This window comes from Podarcis pityusensis, assembly GCF_964106645.2.
Source record: "Podarcis pityusensis genome assembly, chromosome: Z".
In the NCBI taxonomy this organism is placed as follows: Eukaryota; Metazoa; Chordata; class Lepidosauria; order Squamata; family Lacertidae; genus Podarcis; species Podarcis pityusensis.
In genome coordinates, this window is record NC_138044.1 from 41,824,458 (window position 1) to 41,852,258 (window position 27,801).

At 42.9% G+C, this 27,801-nt stretch overlaps 1 protein-coding gene and 1 long non-coding RNA gene across 3 annotated transcripts in view; one reads left to right on the forward strand and one right to left on the reverse strand.

Moving 5' to 3' along the window:
• Positions 1-295: 295 nt before the first annotated feature.
• Positions 296-27,801, forward strand: part of LOC308468772 — a 49,310-nt gene continuing 21,804 nt past the window's right edge. Inside the window, exon 1 of the long non-coding RNA XR_013981868.1 lies at positions 296-1,175. This is a non-coding gene — a long non-coding RNA (uncharacterized lncRNA). The remainder of the gene's footprint in view (positions 1,176-27,801) is intronic.
• Positions 21,461-27,801, reverse strand: part of GPR50 (G protein-coupled receptor 50) — a gene marked incomplete at its 5' end in the record, with an annotated part of 70,531 nt that continues 64,190 nt past the window's right edge. For both annotated transcript variants that reach the window (XM_080991143.1, XM_080991144.1), the window contains one exon: positions 21,461-27,333. In XM_080991143.1, coding sequence (XP_080847269.1) covers positions 26,468-27,333 — 866 coding nt within the window. In that variant the 3' untranslated portion in view covers positions 21,461-26,467. The remainder of the gene's footprint in view (positions 27,334-27,801) is intronic.

Genomic DNA, 27,801 nt, shown 5'->3' on the forward strand with positions numbered 1-27,801 from the left:
CACTTCAGTGCACTCTTGGATCCCCCACTCCCTCAACCCATATCATACACTACCCAACGGCTTGGTAAAGGTAAATGTAAAGGGACCCCTGACCATTAGGTCCAATAATGACCGACTCTGGGGTTGCGGCGCTCATCTCACTTTATTGGCCGAGGGAGCCGGCGTACAGCTTCAGGGTCATGTGGCCAGCACGACTAAGCCACTTCTGGCAAACCAGAGCAGCGCACGGAAACGCCGTTTACCTTCCCGCCAGAGCGGTACCTATTTATCTACTTGCACTTTGACGTGCTTTTGAACTGCTAGTTTGGCAGGAGCAGGGACCGAGCAACAGGAGCTCACCCCGTCGCAGGGATTCGAACCGCCAACCTTCTGATTAGCAAGTCCTGGGCTCTGTGGTTTAACCCACAGCGCCACCCGCGTCCCAACTGCTTGGTACCAGCCAACAAATCATCAACAGGTTGTCAGTGGATAGAGAAAAGTTTTTCTCCCTCTTTTATAACGCTAGACCTCATGAACTTCCAGTGAAGCTGTAGGATTCAGAACAGGCAAAAGGGGGGGGGGCTTATTCATGCAGTACAAAAACTGTGGAACTCACTTCCACAAGAGGCAGGGATGGTCACCAACTTGGATGGCTTTAGAAGACAATTGGACAAATCCATGGAGGAGAAAGTCATCAATAGCTACTAGCCTGGATGTCTGTGCTCTGCCTCTATAGTCAGAGGTAGCAATGCTTCTGAATACCAGTTGCTGAAAACCACAGGAGCAGAGAGAGCCAATGTGGTGTAGAGCTTAAGAGTGGTGGACTTGTAATCTGGTGAACTGGGTTCGCGTCTCCGCTCCTCCACATGCAGCTGCTGGGTGACCTTGGGCTAGTCAAACTTCTTTGAAGTCTATCAACCTCACTCACCTCACAGAGTGTTTGTTGTGGGGGAGGAAGGGAAGGAGAATGTTAGTCGCTTTGAGACTCCTTCGGGTAGTGATAAAGCAGGATATCAAATCCAAACTCTTCTTCTTCTTCTTCTTCTTCTTCTTCTTCTTCTTCTTCTTCTTCTTCTTCTTCTTCTTCTCAGATCCTGCTAGAGGGTTTTCCAGAGGCATCTAGTTGGTCATTGTGAGAGCAGAATTCTGGAGCAAGCCACTGGCCTTCTCCTAATTGAAGACCCAAACAAACTGAGGTAAGAATGATGCTATCCGGGGCTCTAGGCACTAAATCATAACAAACACCCTCACCAACACATCTATCTCCCCACCCTCTCACTTAGGGCCACAATGACTCCTCTCCTAACTTCTCCTCAGGACAGAACTCTTTAGCACCAAACTTAACTTTACTCACTCCATGCACCTGACTGTCACCTGGGAGCACTATCTTTCCAACCCTTGGGCTCTCAGCTATCACCTGGGAGCTCATATTTTACAACTGATACTTGTGCATCCAGTGCAGAGGTTTCTCCTCCCCCAGATGACTTGTGTATATTTTTAAAAGTTCCCAGCGTTTAAATAAAGCTATTGCTATTTACAACTGCCTGCAGAATTTACAAGTGTGCACCCTGAATCTCTTAAAAGGCTACTTCTGCAGCAGCTGAGCAAGAAATATTTTGCCCTTGATTGATATGCAAATTTCAGCTAAACTAATTGGATTTCACAGCTGCCTCCCAGGATCCCATGTATTATTCATAGAGTTTGATTCTGCGCTATGGAGGATGTTAGAGCTAATAAGCTGGAACCCTGGCAAAATTCAAAACAAAAGAGTCATCACAATCTATATGGCCACACTTGAGTCAGATGACTCTTAATTTCCTACTGGATCAATGCAAAATAACCCATTTCCAATGCATCCGAAATCACAGAGTCATTGTAACCTAGACTTGGAAGGGGCTTAGAGGTAATATAGTTTAACCCCTGCTCAGTGAGGAATCTGTAATGTAGTATGAAATGACAGCATTCTAACAGATAACCAGGCTCTGCTTAAAGTGCCTTCATCAAAGGAGAACCCAGAACCTTCTAAGGCAGTTGGTTTCACTGTTGAACTGTTCTTAGTGTTTGGAAGTTTCATCAATGTTTCATCAAAGTCAGCTTTCTTGCTATTTCCACCTGTTGGCAGTAGTTCTGCCTTCTGGAAAAACAGAGTAGACGCCTGCTCCATCTTTTGTGTAACTGCCCTTCAGATACTTGAAGGTAGCTTTCATGTGTCTACTTTAATCTTCTCCAAAGGCTAAATAATGGTTGTGTCCTGGTTCCTCTGTCCCAAAACAGGCAGACAGAGACTCTTACTTGGAAGTAAGAAAGAGATCATTATTCAGGCAAGGAGCGATGCAGCAGACATAGAGCTCAGGAGTCATGATTCAGGAGGTTAGGAGCAAAGCAAGGCGTTAAGGATTGGACAGAAGAAGCAGATGTCCATAGGTACTTGTGTTTCACCCACAACCTCAGTTTTTCTTGAGTTAAAAAATGCACACACGTTTGTGGGTGCACATAAAAGCTCTGTGCAAACAGGGAACTTAGACAGGGGCATGTCGACCTAACCTACCTCACAGGGTTATCGTGAAGATAAAATAGGATGAGCTCCGTTCAGAAAGGAGGCTTTTTTTAAAATAGAAGAAAAGTAATTGATAAATATAGTCCAGATCAAACATGATGAAGAAAGATCCTCAAGGTTGAGTGAAGCACAGAAATCATCCATCATGGATACCTGCTGAGCCGCTAGAAGACAAACAGCATTGCCGTTAATGGAAATCGCTCAAATAATAGCACACATATCAACATAGCTGGCATATTATATCAGACCATAATACTTTAGAGACAGGGAACTGTATCTTCATATTGTATACTACGTAAGCTGAGCTCTGAGGAAAGCTGGGTGATGAATCCAAGTAAAAAATGGTCCAAGGAGAGGATACATCACTTGTCCTAAAAGCAGGGATGCAGACAATTTTTATCATCCAAGAGCCTCAGCATTTTTTTAACATAGACACACAGACAGACATATTTGGTGGTGTTAACAACTGCTGAATAATACATAACATCACCTCCTTCTGTTTGATTTCACTATCTTTTCCTTTTCCTATTCAATTTAAGCACATTGAAGCACATTCATTCTCTTAGCAGCTCCTGCTTATCTTTCATCTCTGATTCTTCTCTATGTTCCCATCTTTGGTCTCTGCTGTGGGTTCTTTCTTTCTTGTTAAGCCCCCACCCCACCCCCACCCCAAGTATTTCCCTAGATATCACATCTTTATTCTTTTCCTACCCCTTATCACACCCTGTCTGTTGCTAGTAAAAAGAAAACAAAAAACATAGTCGCTAAACTTATTCTCCTTCTTTCTCTTTTAAGTGTCCCATTTATTTTGGTGATAGATTTTGTCCTCCTCCAGTTTGTAATTTTATTATACAGACCTTGGGAGTCATAGTGAATAACTTGATGAAGGTGTTGACCCAGTGTGTGGCAGCTATGAAGAAGTCAAATTCCATGCTAGGGATCATTAGGAAAGGAATTGAAAATAAAACCTGCTGCTATCATAATGCTGTTGCACCAGTTTATGGCGTGACTGTGTTTGGTATACTGTGTACAGTTTGGGCCTCCAGGCAGATATTTGCAGGGTTGGAAAAGGTTCAGAAAAGGGCAACCAATGATGATCAAGGGGATGGAATGACTCCCCTCTGAGGAAAGGCTACAGCATTTGAGACTTTTTTTAGTTTAGAGGGGGGTGGGAATGAGTAGCAGATGGCATGATATAAGTTTGCAAAATTACACATGGCATGGAGAAATTTGGTAGAGAAAAGTTGTTCTCTCCTCACCTAGCACATCTAATGGATCTGAATGTTGGAAGACTCAGGACAGATAAAAGAAAGTAATCCTTCATAATTTAAACTATAGAACTCGCTCCCAGTTGGAGGCAGTGATGGTCAACAACTTGTATGGCTTTAAAAGAGGACTGGACAAATTAATGAAGGACAAGGCTATCAATGGCCACGAGCTCTGCCTTCATGGTCAGAGGTGGTGATGCTCCTGACTACCAGTTGCTGATCAAGTCCAGCTCGGGGATTTCTCCCAGGCCTCTGGTTGGCTATTGTGAGAACAGGAAGCTAGACTAGATGAACCATTGGCCTGATCCAGAAGGCTCTTCTCATGTTCTTTTTCCTAGTTTTCTATCTGTTTGAAATTAGGATGCAGCTGCCCTTTGGCCTCCCGTCCCAAATAAACTGCCCTTTTCAGCAAGCATCCCACCTGGCAATGGTGAGAAAGCATCTCCCCCTCCACTGGCTTGGCCAATTGCCATTTGGCGCCACCATAGCTTGCCTCAACGACATGCCCAATAGGTTGCAATGGGGAGGGGAGGCAGAGGAGCCCCCTCCATCAGCCTGGCAGCAGCTAACTCCCACTTGGCTCCTCTCTTTCCAGAACAGCTTCTCTCTCAGTGGTCATTCAGCTGCATTGCTTCAGAGGTCAAGGCCAAACAGCCCTGTCCAATGGCCTGTCAGAGATCCAGTGCTACTTGGCTTCTCCCTTAGGCAGAGGGGAGTGACTGGCCAAAGCCAGAGTTTCATGGCTGAGTGGAGATTTGAACTCAGATCTCCCATACTCTAGTCCAGCATTCTAACCACTACACCACACTCCTTTCCTTTCCTCCCTAATGCATTTTATGTCTATCTTTATGTTGTAAGCCTGTGGGAAGGACAGCTCTTGTTTCAAACGTATATACAGTGCCTCAGTTTGTAAATGCTTTATGCTACTCTGGAATACAGGACCTAATATATCCTGCGTATCCCTTGCCCATTGCTCTGGGGGCATCATTCCCCAAATGCTACCTCCTCATCTGTTCTGCTGTGGAAAATTACTGGAAGAGAAATTGTATGATCCATTGCCACTTTCTATCCCTTGCATGCCAGAAAATGCATTTGAATTCCCGTCACTGACCCAGCTGTACAAAACAGAAATGAAAATTGGGATTTACTTATACATTGATAGAAAACGAGAAGAAGATGTATTAAAACATAGGAAGGTCCACAGCCTGACATACGAGCCTTGGAGTTAATTTAGTGCCATTTAATCACAGTCCCTGGCCTTAATGGGATAAAAATGAAAAGTATAAACGGAGGACAATTAAGCGTGGTGCATAGGCCATCGCGAAATCTTAATCGCGCTTAATGATATATATTTGTCATCCAGACTGAAACAGGTTTAGAAAGTTGGGGTTTTTTTTTAAACAAAGATGTTTTATAGCACTGAGCTTTAGTGCCAACCTCTTAACTGCTGCTGTAATTTCTGAATTTCCCATGGGAAAGAAGTAGTGTATGAAAGAAGCCATTAGCATGGAAAAGAAACTCATTCACATTTTGCCACAGGTGGAGATGGCAGTGCTTATAATAGGAGACACACTGATTTCCGTATGGGGGAGGTGCTTAGCCAATTACAGGTATGAATGTAAGAATAGCCTACTGGATTGGACCAATTCTAGTTCAGAATCCTGTCCTCACAGGAGCCAACCAGACACCTGCAGGAAACCTGTAAGCAAGTACTTTTAAACATTTTGTTGGGGATAATTCAGACTAAAAATTCCCTGGTGTCAAAAGGTCATTTATGTGTGCCACTCCTGTGGCCTGTGTTTAGCCCCAAAATGGAAAATGAGCAAGGTCCCAACTAAAGAAGAATGGCAGCTTAAGCTGATGAATATGCGCAGCTTGCAGACTTAACATATAGAATAAGAGAACAAGAAGAACATACGTTTAGAGAAGAGTGGAAAATGTTTATTGAATATATTGGGGGGGGGGGGAATTGTGTATACCTGAAAATGTTGGCAGCATTAAGATAAATTCAACAGTGTAAATAAGTTTTGATGGATACAATAATGGAATACTGAATGGTTTAGTTTTTGTAAAATATGCAGGGATTTATGATATGCAAAAAGAACCATGGAAAGAGAAGAAGAAAAGTCATTGATATTTTAAGGATGTTTAAATGAGTATTTTAAATTGTAGAACAGAAAATTTAAATATTAAATCTTTTGATCACCAAGAGTCACCATGTCACTTTCATTTTATTCTCCCCCTCCTCCCCCGCACAAAATGTAAAGCAGGGTTGGGGTGATCGCCAAATATGGTTGAACTCCATCAATCCTAGGCAGCATACCTGCTGGTCAGAAATGCTAGGAGCTGTAGTCCAGTAACATAAGGAGGGATGAGTTTTGTGGGAAGGAAAACCAAATTTATCATGTATTTTCAGAAGGCCCAGCCTTAAGTTGTGCATGTTATCTTTCCTTTCCTATCTCAAGTTCTCCTTTCCTTTCTGAAGACGCATCTGGCAAGGCCTAGCTGGGAAAGGGGGCAAGTAGGCCTTCACTGGGACCTGGGCAATGAGAGACAACCAGGCTTCTAGTGTTATGTATATGTCATCACCAGTCACCCCATTCAGTTGTTGCTCCAGACAGTTTTTATATGGGGGGTGGGCAGGAAAATTGTCCTTACAAAAAGGATAATGAAATCTTTGGATTAGCAAAGATGCAGGCTATAAAATCTCCTTTCGGAGAGATTCGGTTCACTTACAGCATTTGCTGAACTGAGAGCCAATCCACATGGCTCTTTCTTCTCTTGTTCCAGGATGCACAACGAAAAAAGCCTGAGAAGGGGCGGGGAGCAGAACTTGCTGAGAGTCATGGGTTCCCTCAGAGGATCCTGGGAACTGCAGTGTGCTAAAGGTGCTGAGAGTTGTTAGGAGACTCCTGTTCTCCTTCCAGTTCCCAAAGGGGTTTAACAAACTTTCTTCCCAGGGAACTCCAGCAAATTTAGCTCTGAGAGGCAAATGGGTTTGCTAACAACTCTGTAGACAGCACCCTTAACAAGCTGCATCTCATGGCTCTTTAAATGTGTGTTGTGAATGTGGCCTTTTTGGTTGGTCCATGACAAGCAGATTGTCACTTTGTGACAACAACACAGAAGTGGGGCTCCTTGGTGATAGCATATCCACGTCCTTTGGATAATTAGTGAGGACGAAACAGTAATCACCATTCATTGCTTCTCAAAAATGTAAATGTTTACTCAAGTTGCATTGGACACCCTTAAATTTTTTTATTTTTGTTTTGTATTTTGCTCAGCTGTATCAGTGGCACATGTCTGTGTTTCAATCTTGCTTTATAGCCTGTTTTTTAAAAATGGTTTTATTTAATGTTGTTTGCGTTTCCACTGTCATTATGGTATTTTCATTGCACACTGCTCTGAGATTTAAAAATAATTATATTTAGCGAAATAAATTGTTAATACACAAACAAACACACCCACACACACTTAAGCTGCTGTTCCACCTGTGATGGAAAAGCTATTGGTGCTTTCTATATTCCTCTGTGGGTGGAAAAGCAACTGGGGAAGGGAAATTTTCAGATCCAAAATAATCAGAGGGAAAGGGTTGTGCATTCAGTCCCTTCTTCCACTTCCAATTGGAGTTTTTCTTACTTTTTAGCCATTGAGAGATTGCTACCTATGTCTGTTAACATCTAGTTTGACCCTCATCCACTGCACTAATTCGCTGTTGCTTAACTCTGATGGAGGGTGTAACTGTTGTGATTTAACCGAGGGGCCATAATTCAGTGGTAGAACATCAGCTTTGCATGTGGAAGTCCCCAGATTTGATCCCTGGCATCCTCAGACAGGGCTGGAATATAATTCTGTCTGAAATCCTGGTGGGCTGCTGCCACTCACTGTAGACAATACTGACTTTGGTGGACCCAAGGTCTGACCTGCGATAAAGCAACTTCTTTGGATTATCTTTTGTACTTGTTACCTTTTGCTCCCATTCTGGCTCTGGTTCTTAGAGACAACAGCCACTCTCTTAGTCTGACGCTATTTCAAAACCTGCAATGGGAAGGAAATGACCCTCATAAAACTTTTATGTTGCTCATTACCTTCAAAACTCATTTAGAGAATTGAACAGTCCGTGTGAATCCTCTGTCACAAGCCCAAAGTAGCAACTGCAGCTTTATCCATCACAAAGACATTATCTGGGCAAGAGCCAAGCCCATCAGAAGTGATCTCACATATAAATTCTACACCAAACAGATGCAACTTAGAAAGGTAGCATATATTGTCTTAACTCCAGAAAGCATTCAAACTGCCAGCTGAGAAGCCTTTCACCTTCTTCCACTAAAACCAGAGGGGAGAGGATACTTGTGGCCCTCTAAGTCTTGCTGAAGTACAACTCCAATTATCCCTGATCCCTGGCCGGTTATGCTGGGTGCTAGAGTCCAGTAGCATCTAGAGGGTCACTGGTTCCATATCCATGCCACACAAGCAAAGGTGCAGTGGTCTGGGGTTGCGAGCATTCAAAGATGCATTACTGTTTCTGCAGCATGGTCTCCAATGCCCTGGAGCCACCCAGTCAGCTTGAAAGGGGAGCTTACCTTTTGTGCTGATTGGAGCCAATCAGAGTGAAAGGAGGTGAGTCGGCCACTGAGGATTGGTTCCTAGGGTCACTCTGGAGAAGGTGTGCAGCATGATGGAGCGGTTGTTCTATATGCTCCGAAGAATTTTAAGACCACTGGCAACACAAGGTGCTTCAGTTTCCAGGGAATGGTGTGCAAGTTCTGTTCTGTACAATGGAACTTCAAGGAAAACACAACTGAAGCCACTCCAAAATAAGATATTAGAGCACTCCAAATCATTTACCCTTGCAGGAACACAGAAAATAGATCTAGCTGAGAGGCAGCACATGGAGTGACACACTGATCGTTGCAATACATCTCTAACTGTTGTTGTATAATTATAAAATAATCAAGAAGGGTGTGTGACTGAGGTGGCATGGTTGTGATTATCGAGGGCACAGGCAAACTCCGGCCCTCCAGATGTTTGGGACTACAATTCCCATCATCCCACTGGTCCTGTTAGCTAGGGATGATGGGAATTGTAGTCCCAAACATCTGAAGGGCCGGAGTTTGCCTATGCCTGGGCTACAATGACCCTCAGGGTCCCTTCCAGCTCTATGATTCTATGATGGGAGCCTTCATAGAGCCTGAATCTGTTGCTGCGCTACTTTGTGGTGCATAAAGGAGCATTTTCTTCTTGGTCAATCCTGAATCTGTTGTCAGTTCCTTTTGCTGGGTGTCCCTACCCCTGACTAAAATTCTGTTGCTCAGCTTTTAGGAAATTGTAAGTGCTAGAGGTGTTCAGAGTTGGATTAACCAAGAAGTCAAATAATCTAGAGCAGCAGTCTTAAACATTTTCACACCTGGGACATGCCTTTACCCTAAACATGCATTATGGGACCCGATTCTTGATTTCTGTGCAGGGTGGTAGTGCTGCTGGACCTTACAAGTTGAAAACCAGCTCTCCAGAATAACTGTCAATTTACACCCAGGAAGACACTTTCATTTTATTTTATTAATTGCCACACATCATCTCTTTTTCTGCACTCTTCTTCATACTCTGAATATGTATTCATCACTTCACACACCCAAGGGTATGCCAAAGCATTTCTCAGTAATAAATTCAAAATGCATTAAGAAGTTCAATAAAACAATGCAAAGTACTAAAAGTGTTCATCAAAGGGGGGCGGGAATCAGACCTCAGTCAGCAAAAAACATACATACCTTCCACACAGCCTAAACCCCAACAGCCTGACCACCAGTGCTATCCAAATACCTGAGAGAATAATATGTCTCTGCTTGGCACTGCAAGATTGGCAAAGTTAATGCCAGTCCAGCTTCCTAGGGAGATCATTCTGCAAGTTGGGGGTGGGGGAGTTTGCTACCACAGAAAAGGCCAGTTTTCATGTTACCACCCTCTGAGCACCCTTGGAAGGAGATTCACAGAGAGGGTCAGATGCCAATCCCAGGGTCTGAGTATGTTTGTACGTGGAACGGCAATGGCCTGTGCAAAAAGGTCTCCCTCCAAATGGTGGTTGTACCAGTGGCAAAGTGTGGGTTGCAAGCGCACAGAGCGGGGGTGGGAGGGAGGAAAATGGGCAGAGTACACATGCGCATTCAATTGCCTAATAGTGTCTGTGTCACCCAGGAGATCGCAGCCACAGAAACAAGAAAAGAGGAGTTGTTCTGTTGTCTGGAGATGTCACGTACTGCTTCGCCTGGAGAAGCTTTTTTCAGTAGAGACCAGCTACAGAAGCATGCAGCTGTATTGAGGCAGCACAGGGTGTTCAAGTTTTGCTAACAATGTTGTGTCCAAGGCAACCGCTCCTCTGCTTTCCCCATGCTATGCCAATGGTTGATAACTCTGGTATGAAACCACCTTAAAAACCCAGCCTCCTCCTTATGCAAGAACTATGGAAAGGTTTACATTATACATTTAAAGCACATTCTGTGCATTTTCAAAGCACATGGCTTCCCCCGCAAAGAATGCTGGGGACCGGACCATAGTTTTCCCCTCACAGGGGCTACCATTTCCCTTGCCTACTGTTCCCATGATTCTTTTTGGTGATGTCATCTGCTTTAGACGTGTGTTGAATGGGCATTCAATGTTTGGTGTTCTTCTGCTCTATCTTTCCCATTGATTTCAGTACTTTGCAGAGCAGACGCCTTCGAGAATGCTGCTTCTAAACTGCTCTACAAATTAATCTGTGTCGTTTTCTGCCCTGGCGCAAGGCAATTTTATTTGTAATTAATATGGCTCAGCCCTCAAGCAATAGTTCTCTGCAACTCAGTTAACAAACTCTTTGGAACAGCAAAAAAGAAAAAAAGCAGACAAATATTTGATGGCGTTGGTTGAAGCAATGCTCATATAAGGAGTCAGCGAAATCAAAGCTGACGTTGTCTTAGGAATGAGGTTTCACCTTTGGCTGTCTGAAACATTAGCTGCTGACACATCAGAAGAAAAAAGTGATGGTAGACCTTTAAGGTCATACTTCATAGGAAGAGGAGGAGAGCGAGAGGGAAAGAATTACGCTTTTTAAATATGACAGATGCATAACTCAAGGAACAGCAAAAGCATTGCAGCTCAGCCATTGGATCTTTTGGGGGGGTGGGGTTGGGGGATATTCATATAGTTCCAACAAACACCATGAATTACAGAGGAAAGAAATGAGCCTACAATCTCCACTCTGATCTCTGATCCCTTCTGGAAGGGATCTTATGGAAGAGATATTGTTCCAAATATGTGAATAGGAGATGAGATAGCAAATGGTTCGACACCACATTATGACCATGGTAAAGAACATACAAAGCACAGGAATAGTTACAGTGGCCTTTAGCCAGCCTGGAGGGGTGGGGAGGAATCAGCCTAATTTGGTAATTATTTAACTCTGCACTTTCTATGAACTGTAATAAATGTTGTGCGTATACACAATGAATCACTGAGCTGGTGCAGAGTAGTAGCTAAGAATGTGAGGTTTGAAGTTCCTAGCTCAAAAATAATCTCAGCTGTGGATACAGTGGTTGGACTTAAGCAAGCAACTATCTTGATCCTATGCCTATTGATTTGTAAATATGTCACACTGTGTTCAGCTGGACGTACTCTCAAGAAATTGGTCACCTGGGGATAATAACACTGACCTACCATACAGGGCTGCTGTAAGGGGAAGGGCTGTAGTTCAGTGGCAGAGCATCTGGTTGGCATACACAAGGTCCCAGGTTCAATCCCTGGTGTCTCCAGGTAAGGCTGGAATGTCCACTGCCTGAAATGCTGGAGAGCTGCTGCCAGTCAGTGTGGACAGTACTGAACTAGATGGACTGATGGTATGAATTGATAGAAGGCAGCTTCCTATGTGCCCAAGGAGCCCTGAAATAATGTTAGTGCAAGATGGCTTAGCAATGTAAAAATGAAGGCTAAGCTGGTTTTTCCAGATGAGGTATCTGCTGGGAGAGACACTGTTAAGAAGAACAAAGGTGTTGATGACCAATCATCAGCTGCAACCCTAAATCTGAGTAACCTGATGATATGGCATGAATGTCACTGCACTAGTGGAGACAGAGATACACCTGTGGTACACAATGCTTACACTCTCAACAGCTCCTCCAGGGCAAGGGCAGCCCAGCCCATTCTGCCACCTGAGGCGAAACAGGAAGGTGTTGCCTTGTGAGTTGCCACCCCGCCAAAGCACTGAGGTTGCACAGCAGCTCCTTCCAGGGTCTGGTGAGTGCAACCTTCCTGAGACCCAAGCAGCGGCAGAACTACATTTTGGGGGCCCTGAAACTTGAACTGTCCTGGGGACCCCTTTGCAAGCAGTAGTGAGGCCTGGGCAACCACTGTTGTCTTCTTAAATGGGGTTGTTCCATGGCTGATCACCACACTTTGCCACATCTGTGCTACTGACTGTCAAACTTTGGGATTGTTGAAATATATACAACACAAAATGAATCAGTTTCACTCAATTCAGTGTGACTCCAATTGGGTCTACTAGACCCAAAAATGTTAAGCAAGTTGCTTCTGGGGCCCCTCTGAGATCAGAGGCCCAGAAGCTTAAGCTTTCATTAGTTTCAAAGATCTGCTCCGGACACATGTGAGGCACTCCCATGAAATTTTGCAGGGCTCTCATGAAATCTCACTGGAACCCAACCCAACCACTTTCCCTTGCTTCTTTGGACATGCTACTTGGATTCCACTGCTTGAAGTGGCTGCGTCAGTCTACCTCCTGGAAGCACCAGCAACTTGAACATTTTGCTTAGAGTAAAGCCTTTTGCCTAGCCATACAGTTGTGCTAAGAGCAAGCCCCTTGTTACAGTAAAGCAGGTGTGAGAGACCTTTGGCCTTCCAGATATTGCTGAACTACAACCTCCACCATCCCTGGCCATTGGCCATTCTTGCTGGGGCTGATGGGAGTTGTAGTTCAGCAACATCTGATGGGCCAAAGGTCTCCCAAAGAGCAGTTTTGGGGGAGAAAGTGATACGATAAAGCCACAGGCGCCCAGTGAAGAAAGTGAATAAGGCACAACATTCAGCCTCATGTATGTGTCCAGCTGGGCTGCTGCCAGCATCTAAATTCATCACCATACCACAACTGAGCCCATTTTCATTCATCAAACTCTCTTTTGTCTCTTCATATCATTGTTGAAATGGCTTCCATAGCAAGCCATCTGCAATACTTTTGTTTTTCTCTAATTACCTTTGGATTATTAAATCATCCTTTGCTTCCAATATCTGTTGACAGACATTGATACTGCCCGCGAGCTTGCTTTTAATAGTAATTAAACCTCTCACAGAATTGAGTGTAAGTGCACACTTTCTGTGTTTTGTATCCCTTCCTAGATAAGCCAGCTTTCATTAAAAAGTATATATTAAACATCATTTATATCTTAGGAACATGTATTCTTATAATTCTATCTTTTTAAAAATGTATTTTTATTAAAGATTTTCTTGATTTACAAAGGTATGTGCAATGTCTCTCCTATTTTTTTCCATGTAACTTTTTTTTTTTTACAAATCAGTTTCATTTGTTTAGGAAGAATAGGAGGAAAGAGGTGGAGGGGGGGAAGATGAGTGGGGGTGGGGTCAGGTGGTGATGTTTCTATTTTACTTAATATATGTGGGGTTTTGTGTCACCGTTGCTTGTGCAGGTTCTCAGCTGCTATGTACTCTTATAATTGAACAGTTTGACATCTAGCATAACCATAGAACAATTTTGGATTTCTTAAAAGGTAGTAAATAGGTAAAATAAATATTATATTAAAGGCAAGTGATTAAATAATGTAATAATTGCTACTGTTTATCCTGCAGTAATACACAAAGGAAAATTACAAAAGTGGGGAAGACAAATGAAGGTTTGGAATCCAAACTTAAGTATTCATTATTCCTATATCTAATAGCAAACATGTGACACCTCCAGGCTGTCAGTATTTTGTGCGAAGGATTCGACCACACACTGGGGAATTTTGGTTTGTGCAATTAAAGCAGATTAAAGTGTTCAGTCATGCTACTGCAACACCCCCCCCCCTTTTAAAGCAACAGGTTTTTGCAGGTAGGAAAGTGATGGGGAAATGCTTTGAAAGATGTGGCATGAATTAATGATTAACAGGAAGATGTATAACCACCTCCATAAGCAAATCAGGATGAGTGCAGTTTTGCATAACCTGCCTGCAGACAAATCTATAAAGACCAGATATAGTCTGTCTTTCATGTAAGCTTTGTGCAAATGGGGATGAAGATGTAATACAGAGGTCATCTGAAGATCATCAGGACAGCAAAAATGGGCAAAACTGACAGACAAAGTTGTGATTTCTGCAGACTTAAGAGTGGTGACTCCTCATCTATTCAGAGTGCTTGTTCATTTGCAAATAATAATAATAATAAAAACAGCCTGAGAAGGATTGAGCTTGATCCTAGATCTCAAGTAAGCATGGAATGTTGAGGAAGGACATGCGTTGCAGAGAATCAGCATTGATTACTGGTGAGGAACTTCCAGGCCTTCAGATGTTGTTGAATGACAACTCCCATCATCTCTGACCATTGGCCATGCTGGCTGGGGCTGATGGGGGTTGTAGATGAGCAACATCTGGAATGCTCCAGATAGAAGGCTGACCTAACTGGTATTCAAACAACTGGATAGACATGAATAATATTTTCTTGATCAGCTGTGTTTTTAAAACACTGTATAATTTGGTGAGTGGTCGGAGTGCAATGTTTGAAGTGCAGTTTAAATCTCCACCTTTATGTTTATTGTTCTTCGCAGTGCAGTTTATCAACAGAATATATTCGCAAGAACTAAAGCAAACTCCATGATCATTAAAACATTCAACATTCACACCCAAATAGCTACATAATGCCATCAGCCGTAAATATTCATAAATGCTAATGGCTACAATCCCTTTTTAATTGCTCAAGACAACTTTAATGAGGTTCTAGCTGGCAGCCAGCCAGATCTGAGGGCCTGCCTTGTGTGTGTGAGTGCAGAAACAATCCATTTAACTAGCAGCAAAAAGACCAAGGGTGCAATCCTTGGGAATAAGCCCCACTGAACATAATGGAACAGTAAAATTAGAAGTGCCACCTGGAGACAGCATTAGGGAATCACAGTTCTTGAGTAAACAGAGCTACTTAAAAATCCCTTGTAAATGTCCTCTGCATGCCTTGACTGAACATACAGAGAGGGAAGTGTGGGATTGAGGTTTTTGCTCCTGTCTCTTACATTGCAATGTACATTGCAAGGCCAGAACATTCTGCATGTGTGGTGTGCTACCAGGTCATAGGTGCCTGCTCCCTGGGGCCCTGGGTGCCCGAGCACCGACAAAATTCCCCCTGAAGGGGACGGGCACCCACAAATTTCAGTGCCAGGGCCATACACGCTGCCCAGGCACCCACGGTCATGGGGCTAGGCTGGCACTCCTATACCAGGTCTACTGGCCTCACTCTTTCCATGCTTTCTGAAGTCCCAAATAAACTGAGGAATCAAAAGAGCCTCGTTATAGGAGACAAGACTGCACCTTTCTGTCCAGGCTCCTGCTCCACCTCACCCTTCACCTGATCACCTCCCCACCTCCCATGATCCTCCACTGGGGCTCTCCAGTCCACATGAAGGTGGGTGGCATCCCTGCTCCCCATCTCCAAAGCAACTTCCCCACCTCCAACTCAGGTTCGCACCACTTAGCCCCTTTCTCTACTCCCTTCTCCTGTGTGAACTCAAACCAGATCCCTACAGGCTTCATGACTTGATATAAGAAGGTATAGATTTCTGCTCCGGACCATATTCATGCAGAGCTGTCTCCATTCTGCTGCAGTTCAGCCTCTGAGAAAATTTTTACATGATTAATTATCATTACGCTATTCAGCACAAGAAAAACAGTGGGAGATGTCCACAATTATGCATTGTTCTTTTCTGTTTTTCTTTTTATTTTGTTAAATTTTAATTGATTTCCTGATGAGTTGAGTGTTACAGAACTCATAATATTTTATATATTTTGCAGTTGTTTTTTTTAAATGTATTTTTATTAAAGATTTCTTGGTTTACAGAAGCATGTGCAATGTCTCTTTTTTACAAATTACATTTTCTACAGATCAGTTTCATTTGTTGAGACATTAGTGTTACATTCCGAAGAAAAGGGGGAAAGAGGTGGAGGGGGGATTAGTGAGTGGGGGTGAGGTCAGGTGGTGATGTTTCTATTTTACTTAATGTATGTGTGGGGGTTTGTGTCAGAGTCGCTTGTTCAGGTTCTCTTTGCTATTCGCTTGTGTTCCTTTGGTGTTGAGAGAGGTTGGGGGTTGGCCCTAGGATTTGTTTGTTCATTTGTGATTGGCTGTGGTGAACTTTGTTTTCATGTATGTGTGGGGTGGGTGGGTGGGTGCTTTGGATCAGGTTAGCCATATTGATTTGTATGCTGTGGGTGGATTCTTGTCGTTGTCTTGTTGGGCTGTGTGTGTGATAAAGGGGAGCCATACCAGGGTGAAGGCGTCTTCTTCTATTTGTACCCGTGTCAGTTTCAGTTTATTGGTTAATTTTTCTAGTAAGGCTGTTTCCCATACTATTTGGTACCATTGGTCCATGCTTACACCTCACAAGTCTTTCCAGTGTCTGGCTATGATGTTTCTGGCTGCTGAGAGTAGGGTAGGTGGTTTATGAGTTCTTTGTGATGTGAGTGGGCATTATTATCCTGGAAGATGTTTAGTAGGGCCAGTTCTGGGGTTATTTCTAATAACTGCTTAGTTATTTTGCATATTTCTTTTATGGCTGTTGTCCAGAATAGTTCGGTTTTGGGGCATTCCCACCACATGTGGAGGTATGTGCCTGTGCAGGTGCAACCTCTCCAGCATTTTGGTGAGGTTCCTGGGTGTATTAGCACTAATTTCCTTGGTGTTAGGTACCACCTGTAGGTGAGTTTTAGAGTGAATTCTTTCCTTTTCGTTGATATGAATTTAAAAGGGGGTTTAGACCACATTCTGGTCCACTCAGTGTGGTTAATCTCATAGCATTGTTTGTGAACTAAAGCAGCAGCAGCAGCAAACAAAGATCCCTGCAGGATTGATTTCCGTTCTAGAGATGTGACAAATAAGCAATAACTGGCAATTTCCGTTCCTGCTTCAGTTTCCAAAGTAATTCAGAAACATCTCTATTGTAACTCTAGATTCCTCATCCTGAAAGGACTACGGTACCAGTTCAGACTTGGGAGTCTGTCCACTCTCTTTGGGATCTTTGTAAGAAATCAGAAAACTTCTTAGCATGTTACTGTCTTATGTAGAGGGTATTGTTCTGCAGAGAGGTATATTAGGTTAGCCCCCATCTTCAGTCTGGGGTGCTATTGTCTATACGCAGGCTAAGAACTGGAAATGAACTAGTCTTTACCATAAAATTTCTTTTTAAGGACAGAAATCCACAAATAGGATTGGAATCATCCATTGGAAAGTGAAGTGTTATGCACCTGCTCCCCCCCCCCCGTTTCTTAGGGAGGAGGAATATGAGAAGCATTTGCTCAAAAACCCAGAAGTTGCCTATGATCCTAAAGAGGATGGCAACCCCCTGATTTAAAATCAAATGGCTCTTTCCCCTGTATCAGTGCAGCAGTAATCCCAAGGGCACAAAATACAGGCAACAGACACATGCTAGGTAAAAGGAATAAATATATCTTTATTAACAAAGCCACCAATCACACTTTGAAGGCAACAATCTGTATTCAGGTAGACACAACATCAATATATAATTTCATTTTCCCATTTTTTTCACAGTGCAGATCAATATATAGTTTCCCCCCTGTTTCATTTTTTAAAATCTTCTAAATAACAGTCATCAGCATCCTCTAAGAAAAAGTGTGATACAATTACCTTCACCCTGTGACATATTTGTTCTTTCTCATTTGTAACTCTAATTTAAAAATAGATAAAATTTTGAGCAGTTTTACTCAAAGGGCATTTATGGACCATTTCACACATGTTAGCCCTGCTTATTTGTTCCATGTAATTGTTTATCAGTAAAGAGGTAAGTGCTGGGATCAATGGTGTCTCTGTGGCTGTCTCCCTGTGCTAGTCCAGATCACCACAAATCTGCCTACCTCTGAGCACACCAACCAGGTAGAGAAAATAAAGGTGACCTGTGCATGAGAACCAGCGCTAAGGAAAATCAGGTTTCTTGCAATAAGCAAGAACTGATTCCAAACTGCAGTCCTAGCTATAAATTAACCTGAAATCACTAGGCTGCTAACAATTAAGGCTCACTGGGTTCTTGTGCAAAAAGCACTGGGTGGACCTGTGCAAATCTCTCCAGAGATGTCAACAGAGTTTGAGGTTAAGTCAACACAAATGTATTCTCACCAGCTTTGGCTGACATTAACTGCAAGATATTCACCCCACCACCCTTCAGGGGTGGGGAATCCTTTTTGCCCAAGAGGCCAGATATTTATGTCCCCTGCCCCTTTCGGCCAACTTTAACAAATGGGTGGGATGCCCTGCTGGTCAGTCATCTGACATCATAACAACATCAGATCACCAACACAAGTCAAAGCAGAGTGCTTCCCAGTTGCCTGACAGCCTGTGGCTTGTTGGGTGCTTTGGAAGTGCTGAGTGCAAAGTGCTTTGCAAGCCCTGTGCTCGGAGCCTTGCAAGTGCTGAGCACTGGTCTTGCAAAGGGCTTTCTGCAGCGCTTCCTGAATGCCAGACAACCAGCTGTTCAAGGGGCTTGCCCTATACTTGGTGCTTTGAGCGGGCTCCCAAATGTTGATTCCATGCATCCACATGGCAACTGTGCCAAGAGTCACTCTGATCCCCTTTCATCCACAGCTCACAGAAAAGTTGTGCAGGCATGACCACCCAAACTTCAAGGTGGGAAGGTCCAAGGACCTGGGGTAGACTTTGGACTCCCTGGGGATTAGAAATTAAATCTCCTTGTTTTGAGCAATCACAATAGGATTTTGAAATTAAGAAATGAATTCTGTAGCCCCTTTGTAGACTGGTAGAGCTGCAATCAAAATAATCCAAGGTCATTTTGCCACTGTGTTGCACTGAGATAAGCCATGGTTTGGTTCAGCATTTCATCTGAATCTCATGGTTCATCTGTCTCCAGACAAACCACAAACCTAATGTTTTTTTCTGGGAGAGCTAAACTATGAACCCAGATTCTGATGACATGCTAAAGCCAACCATGGTTTAGTGCAGCACTGCAGCAAAATGACCAGGGAGGAGCAAAGCAACTGGAATCTCATCTCCTGAACAAATGAGGGCAGTGTGTCTTATGCTGTAGAGCTTTTACTTTGACCCATTTTAGCGCCTTACCCTCTGCTTTGATGGGAGATACTCATGCATTCCTTACAACCAATGTGTCTGGTCTTAGTCAATCGTGCATTGAAACAGTTGTGCACGTGTTATTATACTGTTCATATTAATGTGGACAATCACTCCTTATATATTATACCCAGTGCTTTTTTTCTTAAAAAATGTTTAGGGGTACTCTCATTTTGACTCAAGAAAATCACCATTTTATAGTTCAAATCGGGGAAAATAAATACAGTAAATGGACAAAAGTACAAAGATTCACAAAATGTTTAGGGTTATGTGTACCCCTGCATCCCCCCAGAAAAAAGCACTGATTATACCTGTTTAAACCAAACCTCCAGGCAGATCTGATAATTTTAACCCTTCCCTCTTTCTGTCAAACTCCACTAATGAAATCACCACCGAAGTGGCAAACTTCTGTGCATCTGCACGTGCTACTAGAAACCAGATGCTTAAATCTCCTTGCCAACTGCACGAGCACTTAGCAACCCATTCTAGTTTGACTGAATGTGCAACAACACAAAGGCACACTTCCTAGCACTTTGCTGTGCTGCTAATTCTACATAGTATTTTGCTGGCCTCTAAGCTGTAAAACTGTATTTGTTGATTGTAACTTAGTGGCTGATCTGTGATCCTAATAATAAAGATTCACTGGTTTATTGTGCCTTGCGCCAACCGTTTCCAACTCCCAGGTGCTTCTGGCGCAAAACTATGTATATTATCTTACTACTGTGATACTTCAGAATAGTTTTTCTCAGAATAGACCCATTGAAATTAATGAGCATGACTAAGTTAGGCCCATTAATTTTAATAGGCGCACTCTGAATAAAAATCAATTGGTTACTACTTGATGTGTCCTGAGATGTATACTGTTCAGACCACTTAGTGGTGACCAGCTCCTGAGATGCTGCAATTAAAGATCGCATTTACTTGGAGGAGCACAGTGCTCAGAACAAACAAGCACTGGCTCTTATAGATGCAGCAAAAAACCTGCATTGTCATATTGTGCATTCCACTTTGTAACTAATGGGTATGATATACAGAAGCCCTGTTCCAGCAGCTACTGGATACACACAGAAGAGGCTACTTCAAATATGTTGAGAGGAAATCAACTTTGGAGAAAACAGACCACTTGTTTTCTCCTGCTCTGGAGGTAGGTCTCGAACCAATGGCTTCAATCTCTAAGAAAGGAGATTCCAACTAAACATCAGGAAAAAACCTTCTTACAGTAAGAGCTGTTTGACAGTGGCAAGAGGTTGTAGACTCTCCCTCCTCGGAAGTTTTCAAGCAGAGGTTGGGTGGCAACCTGTCAGGGATGCTTTTGCTGAGATTCCTGCATTGCAGAGGGTTGGGCTAGATGACCCTTGCGGTCCCTTTCAACTCTGCAGTTCTATGATTCTATGATTGTGCCCCATGGAACTCTGGCTTGTAGCAATAACCTTTCCAGCTTTTGGCTCGGTTTGACCTCACACCTAGAGGAAGCTATTGAGCGAAATGAGGGCTCTTATATCTCAGCCTCTGATGGGTTTGGGGAGCTGCCAAAGAGTCATTTGGCAATTCACTTCTGATTCAAACAAGCTGCAGTGCTCTTCAGAAGGCCCAAACATCAATTGCTTCTAAATGAGACTTTGCACTTAATAATCCCTTTTCTTTCTTTTACGTAGCTGGCAGGTGGAACATCAAAAGTTTTCTTTTTGTATCTTTCTCTAATATTTCTTTTGCCTTCTCTCTCTTTATTTCTTCTTCTTCTTCTTCTTCTGGAGTTCCATGTCTGGGGCCTTTTATTAAAGTCTATAAACTGTATACTCATGGAGGTGGTGGATGATTTATGGAGGGCCCTGGGTGAGAGGAAGGGAAAGGTAGGTTTCCCGGGATGAAAGGCTGGGAGGAGCTACAGTCTGTAAGGGCTAATAATTACTTTTAAGAGAGGATCCATATTCCACTTATCTGATTTGTATTTCTGTAGTCACTATTTTACTGTGTTATGGAATTTTTAAATTACAAATCTCATTCGAACCTGCCTGGTTAAAAAAAACACAACCAAAACAAAGCTAGATTGCATCAGCCCGGAGGGCTGTAGTTATCAGACCAGGGGTAGAGAAAGAATCTAACTCTTTCCTTTCTTAGCTCTACTGAAGTCCTTATGAGAACTCTTCTTCTAAAATTGGCATTGACTTTGGGGGGAAATCCTGCATAGGCATTCTCTCCCCTCCACACAAATACTAGCTTAAAAGGAGGTGTTTTCTAACTCAGTGCAATCTGGTTTCTATCTGGTTTCTCTGCCTGGTTGCTCAGTCAACTTCTCTAAATGAACCATTTAAAAAATAAATTTAGGACCTAAAATTCAAAAATTAATTTATGATATGTCTAAAATTACAACATGTGCCAAATCAATCAAATATTTAGCAACTCACACATGCATACATTATTTCACATGAACTATAATCCAATTACGAACATATAATAAAAATGTGGAAAACCAAAAATCTCTCAACTTTGGGTAGAGCAGCTACAATTCAAAAGGTGTTTTTAACCTTGCTTTCTATTTTTATTCCAAACCTTATAAATGATTGAAAACACGGCAACTTACAATAATGACTTTTATTTTCCAAAACCGAAAACCTAGACCAAGGTAAATCCTTTTTTTATTAAGCAGAGCTAAATCCAATGAATGGAGTACACCTAATTTATATTTCTACTGCTCTGCATTTCAACTGAGACAATTATTATATATAATAAAAGGGGAACTGAATCAACACAGAATAGACACTGAAATTAAACTTTCCAAACGTCTCTCATTAACAAGCTCTTGCATTTAAGGATCTTAAACCAAATCAATTGAACTCTTTAACAAATCCATTTACTAATTGTACTATCCAAATATGGACAATCTGACAATGTAAATTTGCACCTATTATGTCTCCATTAATCCTATTATCGTACCACCCAGATTTTTTTCCAGCAAGGCAATCTGAACACTGGGAATCCAAAGGTTTAGACACATTACAAGATTTATATACGAATAATCAACCAATATCTATTAACCTGATAACATTAACTTTGTCAAACATTTACACAAACTAGATTTTAATCAAATTCATACTTTTAGTACAAAAGAACATTTAAAAATACAAGCTTTGAGACTCTTAAGGCAATTTTAAAATTTATTAAGCACAATGGAGGTGGAATGATCATTTTCTAAATTGTACTCTAGCTTATGGATCTATGGATATGGGAACTAGATACTGGCACACAAATTACAGTGGTACCTCTGGATGTGAACGGGGTCCGTTCTGGAGCCCCATCCACATTCAGAAGCGAATGCAACCCACGTCTGCGCATGCGCGGTTTGCGATTCACCACTTCTGTGCATGATGTCATTTAGACCATCTGCACATGCGCAAGCAGCGAAACCCGGAAGTAACACGCTCCGTTACTTCCGGGTCGCCGCAGCACGCAACCCGAAAATACTTATCCCAAAGCTACTTCAACCCGAGGTATGACTGTATTCCCAAGGATTGGAATAAAATTTGGGAGTTGTGACCCTTAAGATCTGTTTCCGTTTTTTCTTAAAATTATTACACAGATGGTATCACACTCCTTTGCAAAGGTAAAAAAATGTTTTCTTCTATATCACCTAATTGTTGGAGGGGTTGCAATAAACTTTGTACATATTTTCATTTAGGGTAGGAATGTCCATTTGTGAAAGATTTTTGGAATTTGATTTTGACAGAAATAATAGATGTTACTAAAGAAACTATTGTTTGTTGCCAAAATCTAATGTTATTGATTATTTTTGTGGATACCAATGTAAATATATTGTCAGAAAGAATGGGTCTTATAGATTATCTTGGCAGCACAAATAGTAATTGCAACTCAGTGGAAACCCGCCCAAAATCTGACACTGGGCGTTTGATGCCACTCACTCTGTAATATAGATGTAGTGGACAAAATCACACATAATTTGAGATTTTAACAAGGTCTAGGTTCTCCAGGGACATGGTGGCGCTGTGGTCTAAACCACAGAGCCTAGGACTTGCTGATCAGAAGGTCGGCGGTTCGAATCCCCGCGACGGGGTGAGCTCCCGTTGCTCGGTCCCATCTCCTGCCAACCTAGCAGTTTGAAAGCATGCCCCAAAGTGCAAGTAGATAAATAGGTACAGCTCCGGCGGGAAAGTAAACAACATTTCTGTGCGCTGCTCTGGTTTCGGTGTTCCGTTGCACCAGAAGCGGCTTAGTCATGCTGGCTACATGACCCGGAAAAACTGTCTGCAGACAAACGTTGGCTCCCTCGGCCTGTAAAGCGAGATGAGCGCTGCAACCCCAGAGTCATCCGCGACTGGACTTAACTGTCAGGGGTCCTTTACCTTTACCTTTAGGTTCTCCAGACACCTTTTATATGATTTGAAATTCTTTACAACATATACAACATTGCTTTCAATACAATCCTTGTCACAAGCCTGTCAAATCCGGAACTAGACTTGATAATCTGATGAAGTTGACAGTCTTTACTTAGACTTTGCTATTCTAACTCATGTGCAACTACTCATTCTGCATGCCTATTTTATGGTTTTGTTTTTCATATTTTATTTTTTGTCTGTTGTTATAATTGTCCTTTCTGTTTGAATTACATTGGGGAGGGTTCAGTCTCCCCTTCATTCAGCCTCTGGTTCCATTAATTATCACCCCTTGCTGAGGCAAATTGCATTTTTTAAAGAAACAAAAAACAAATACACCATTTTGCAGGCTAGATAAGACGTATTTAATATCACCTGCAGTTTGCCCTTGTGTGTGCGGCTGTAAACCAGTTCAAAATTCAAGTTTTAGTAAGACTGCTGTATTGCAGATTATATATCTATATGGACAAAGGGGAGGCTGGTCGGGCAAAAGATTCCTGCATTGTAGGGAGTTGGGCCAGGGGGCCCTTGTGGTCCCTTCTAACTCTACAATTCTATAAGTCTAAGGTGAGGTAGAGCCCTACCGTTATTTTTTCTGCACTCTAAAAATCCAAACCTCTGTAGCAATGCCATATTCATAAATTTCCTATAACTGAGGGTAGAGTGCCAGCAAATTTGTCAATCTGAGTTTCTTTCTGTTCTTCAGTTCTGCAGCCTCGTTCAAGTTTCCACATTTCCAAATCAGCTTGAGCTGCTTTAAAAGAAAAGTCCTCATGAGAATTCATCAGCCTTTTTTGTGTGTGAGCTTCTCCTAATATACATTTCTTCCTATGGGAAAATAACTGCTCTCCAGTTTTACAGCAATTTCTCCCCAATTTCTGATTTTTGTCAATCAGAATTGATCTCAACTGATTAATTCAACCAATTTGTTGATTAAACACTGGAGAGCTAGCTAGACTTCTGGTCTTTCCCAAATGATAGGATTTCCCATACCTGGGCTTGCAGAGAGAGGGCACAGTGTTGCTTAGGAGAAAGACACACATCACAGAAAGCAAGACAAATGACCTCCAGATGTTGCCAGGACTACAGCATCCTAGAAATTAATTGTCCTGGCTGGTGCTGATGGGAGTTGGAGTCCAGTAACACCTGCAGATTCCTCACCCTGGATATAAAGAGAGAACCCACAGCATAACCCTCAGCTGCCAGTGAAGCTCAATTATTCCCAGCTCTGGAATTTGTCATGCTAGGTATTCATACCAGCAAATCATATGCCAGCCCAGTCATTGGTCTTCCCTTTCCCAGCATTCCTCTGGTGGGAGGGCTGGCTGGTTTTCTTTATATTTACATGCAGTGCATGGACAATCATGCAGATATGCATTCATCCATCTGTGGCTTTATTTTGTTCTTCAAGTGCAAACTCCACTCCCACCCCAATGCAAACATGGTCCAAGGATTAGGGGAAGGGCCAGCCAATCTGTGCCACAAAAAGCTGCTTTTTGTTTCAAACTTTCTAAATTGACTCTTCCCTCCCTGCTGGGGCTGAATTAGACACTTGAGGAATAGGTACATTCTGATGGACCGCCACAGGTCCTGCTGTTCTAAACATGTCACTGCTGTATTCACATTTAAATAGCAACCCATCAACTGCAGGTTAAAAACTGATTTGCTTTGCTTTTTGCCCTGCTTTTTGGTTAAGACACTTTAATTTTTAACAGCACAGGCATACTTTTTTTTTTTTTTTTTGCTATTTCCTTAAAAAATAGGCACACTTAAATAATACATTGCAAAAGGTTTGTTCTTAAGAGCATATACAAATAAAACGACCTTTCTACAGGTGAGCTCATCCTCACTGTTTTACTGTACAAGCCACTGTTCTGGGCATCCCTCTGTACTGGAAAAGCTGAGAACAGTGGCTCATACAGAAGCCCAATGGGCAGCCTCCTTCCAGGATGATTGCCGTGAGGTTACATGAGCCCTTAATGGTCTGTAATTCACCTTGCATGCCACATTAGCAGCCATCTCATGGCACACTAATGTATCCAGCCTGGCAAGGACACAGCTCTTTGTTGCTAAGCTTTAAAGAAGAATTGCTGGAGATATATCATCAGGTTGGTGGCAAAGCACTGGTTAACACATACAGTAATCTAATATAGCGCAAAGTTGGTCATGCGGCCTAGAGCTTTTGCACACTCCAGCAGAGGCACACCAGAAGGAGCAGAGTGTGGCACATCTGTTGGTAGAACACTACAGAGAAGGACAATGCACAAAGTAGCACATTCTCAAGGCTGTATGCACCCTTCTTGGAATGCTTCTTGTCTTAGGGAGTCATCGCATATGTGCAGCACACGCATCCCAAATCGATCAGGCACACTGTGGAAAGCAGCATTGAAGAGAACAAGAAGACAGGCAAGCACCATCCTGCAAATCTTTACACAAATCCATGACTTCAGTGGGAATGTGAATGAGGTGTGTGTGTGTGTGCGTGCACGCACATGTGTGCGTGCATTAATGCTGAGAAAGGATAAACCCAGTGGCAGAGCACATGCATTGCACGCAGAAGGTTCAATCCCAGGCATTGTTCGCTGAAAGAGTGGGATAGACCTCTTGGCCCCAGATGCTGAAGAGTTTGGTCAGCCAGAGCAGAGAGTCCTGGCCTGGATAAAAGGGTCCAGCTGAGCTTAAGGCAGTTGCCCCAAGGCAACCTTGTAAGCTGGTGGCCAAAGAAGGCTTCTTGCTTCAAAAGTGTATGTTCTTTCTCTGCAGAACCTAGGAAACCATAAGCCGACTCTCACAAAGCATAATAACAAGCCCATTGTTTGAAAAGAGAGAGAATGAAACAGAAGGTGGTGGAATCATTTGTACGAGGCAAATTTGGCCCTTGTGATAGCATGTAGAAGATGAGCTTTACATAGTGCATATGGACAGAGCGGAATAAATAGTCCTTCTATTTACAATAAGATTTCAGCCTGGTTGTTGTTTGTTCCGGCCGGGGATGGCTTGCTTTTAACCCCCTCTGTCCCACCTCTCGAGGCATCAAGAAAGAGCAGGCGTGGACTCCAGAGGCCAAGGAGAATTCTCTTGTACTCCTTCCGGAAATTCTGGTTGAGAATGCCGTATATCACGGCATTGAGGCAGCTGTTAAAGTAAGCCATGAAGTAGCTCACCACAAAAAGCCACTCTGGAATCTGCGGGATGATCTTCGAAGGGTTGATGGAGACTGCCAGGCCGATGAAGTTTAATGGCCCCCAGCACACTGCGAACAGGACGAAGACCACAAACATGGTCAGGAAGTTCCGCACGTCAGCTGTACGCACTTTCTGCTTGCAGTCTTGCCTCACCCGGTGCTTGACCTGGATCACAAGGATCCAGATCCGAAGGTAGCAGAAGGTCACGATGGAGAGAGGGATGATGAAATGGACCACCACCACAGTGATGGTGTACGACATGCTCACCGTCTGAGCAAAAGTGCATGAATAAATCCTCTGGTCATACTGCAGGGAGCCCACGAAAAGGTTTGGCAGGATAGCCACCAGGGTCAGCAGCCACGTCAGGCAAAGGTAGCCGCAGGTGTTCTTCAGGTTGAAGAGCTTGTCGTACCGGAGGCTGTGGCAAATGTAGCAGTACCTGTTGATGGCGATGGCTGTGATGTTGAAGATGGAGCCAATCACGCTGAGGCCCATGAAGAAGCCGCTGATCTGGCAGTGGATGTCGCCCATGGTCCATTCATTGTGGAAGATGGCGGTCAATATAAGAGGGTAGGGATAGACAGCCACCACCAGGTCTGCCACAGACAGGCTGACCACAAAGATATTGCCTGGGTGGGGGGTGGGGAGAGAAATGAAGAAATAGTTAAACCCCTGGCTGTGTAAATATTAATATCCAAAGAACATCTGACCCAGCTTTCAGGGCACACCACCAGCTTACAGAAGAGTTCTGAAGCATAAAATTGCACCAGATTTAAACTTCAGCCACTGGTTTAAACCCGGTAGCAGCTAATAAAAATTGTACGGTATTTGTTTCTCTGACTTTCAAGTTGTGGAATGAAGAGGCCAGACGAGAAATGTGCTGTTATGGGAATATAGCTTTGTAGTGGTAATTTTGGGCAGGAGTAGGGAAGAATTCTACTCAATGCAAAGTGATCAATTCAATCAACTGCAAATTCCTCCACTCCCTTGGGCACCCAGATCACTCCAGCTGGGTATTTCTGATTCCTTCCATTGGCTTGCCAAATGGATCCATTCCAAGAATCTGAAAATATAAGTTCTGAGTTAAAATTGTTGTT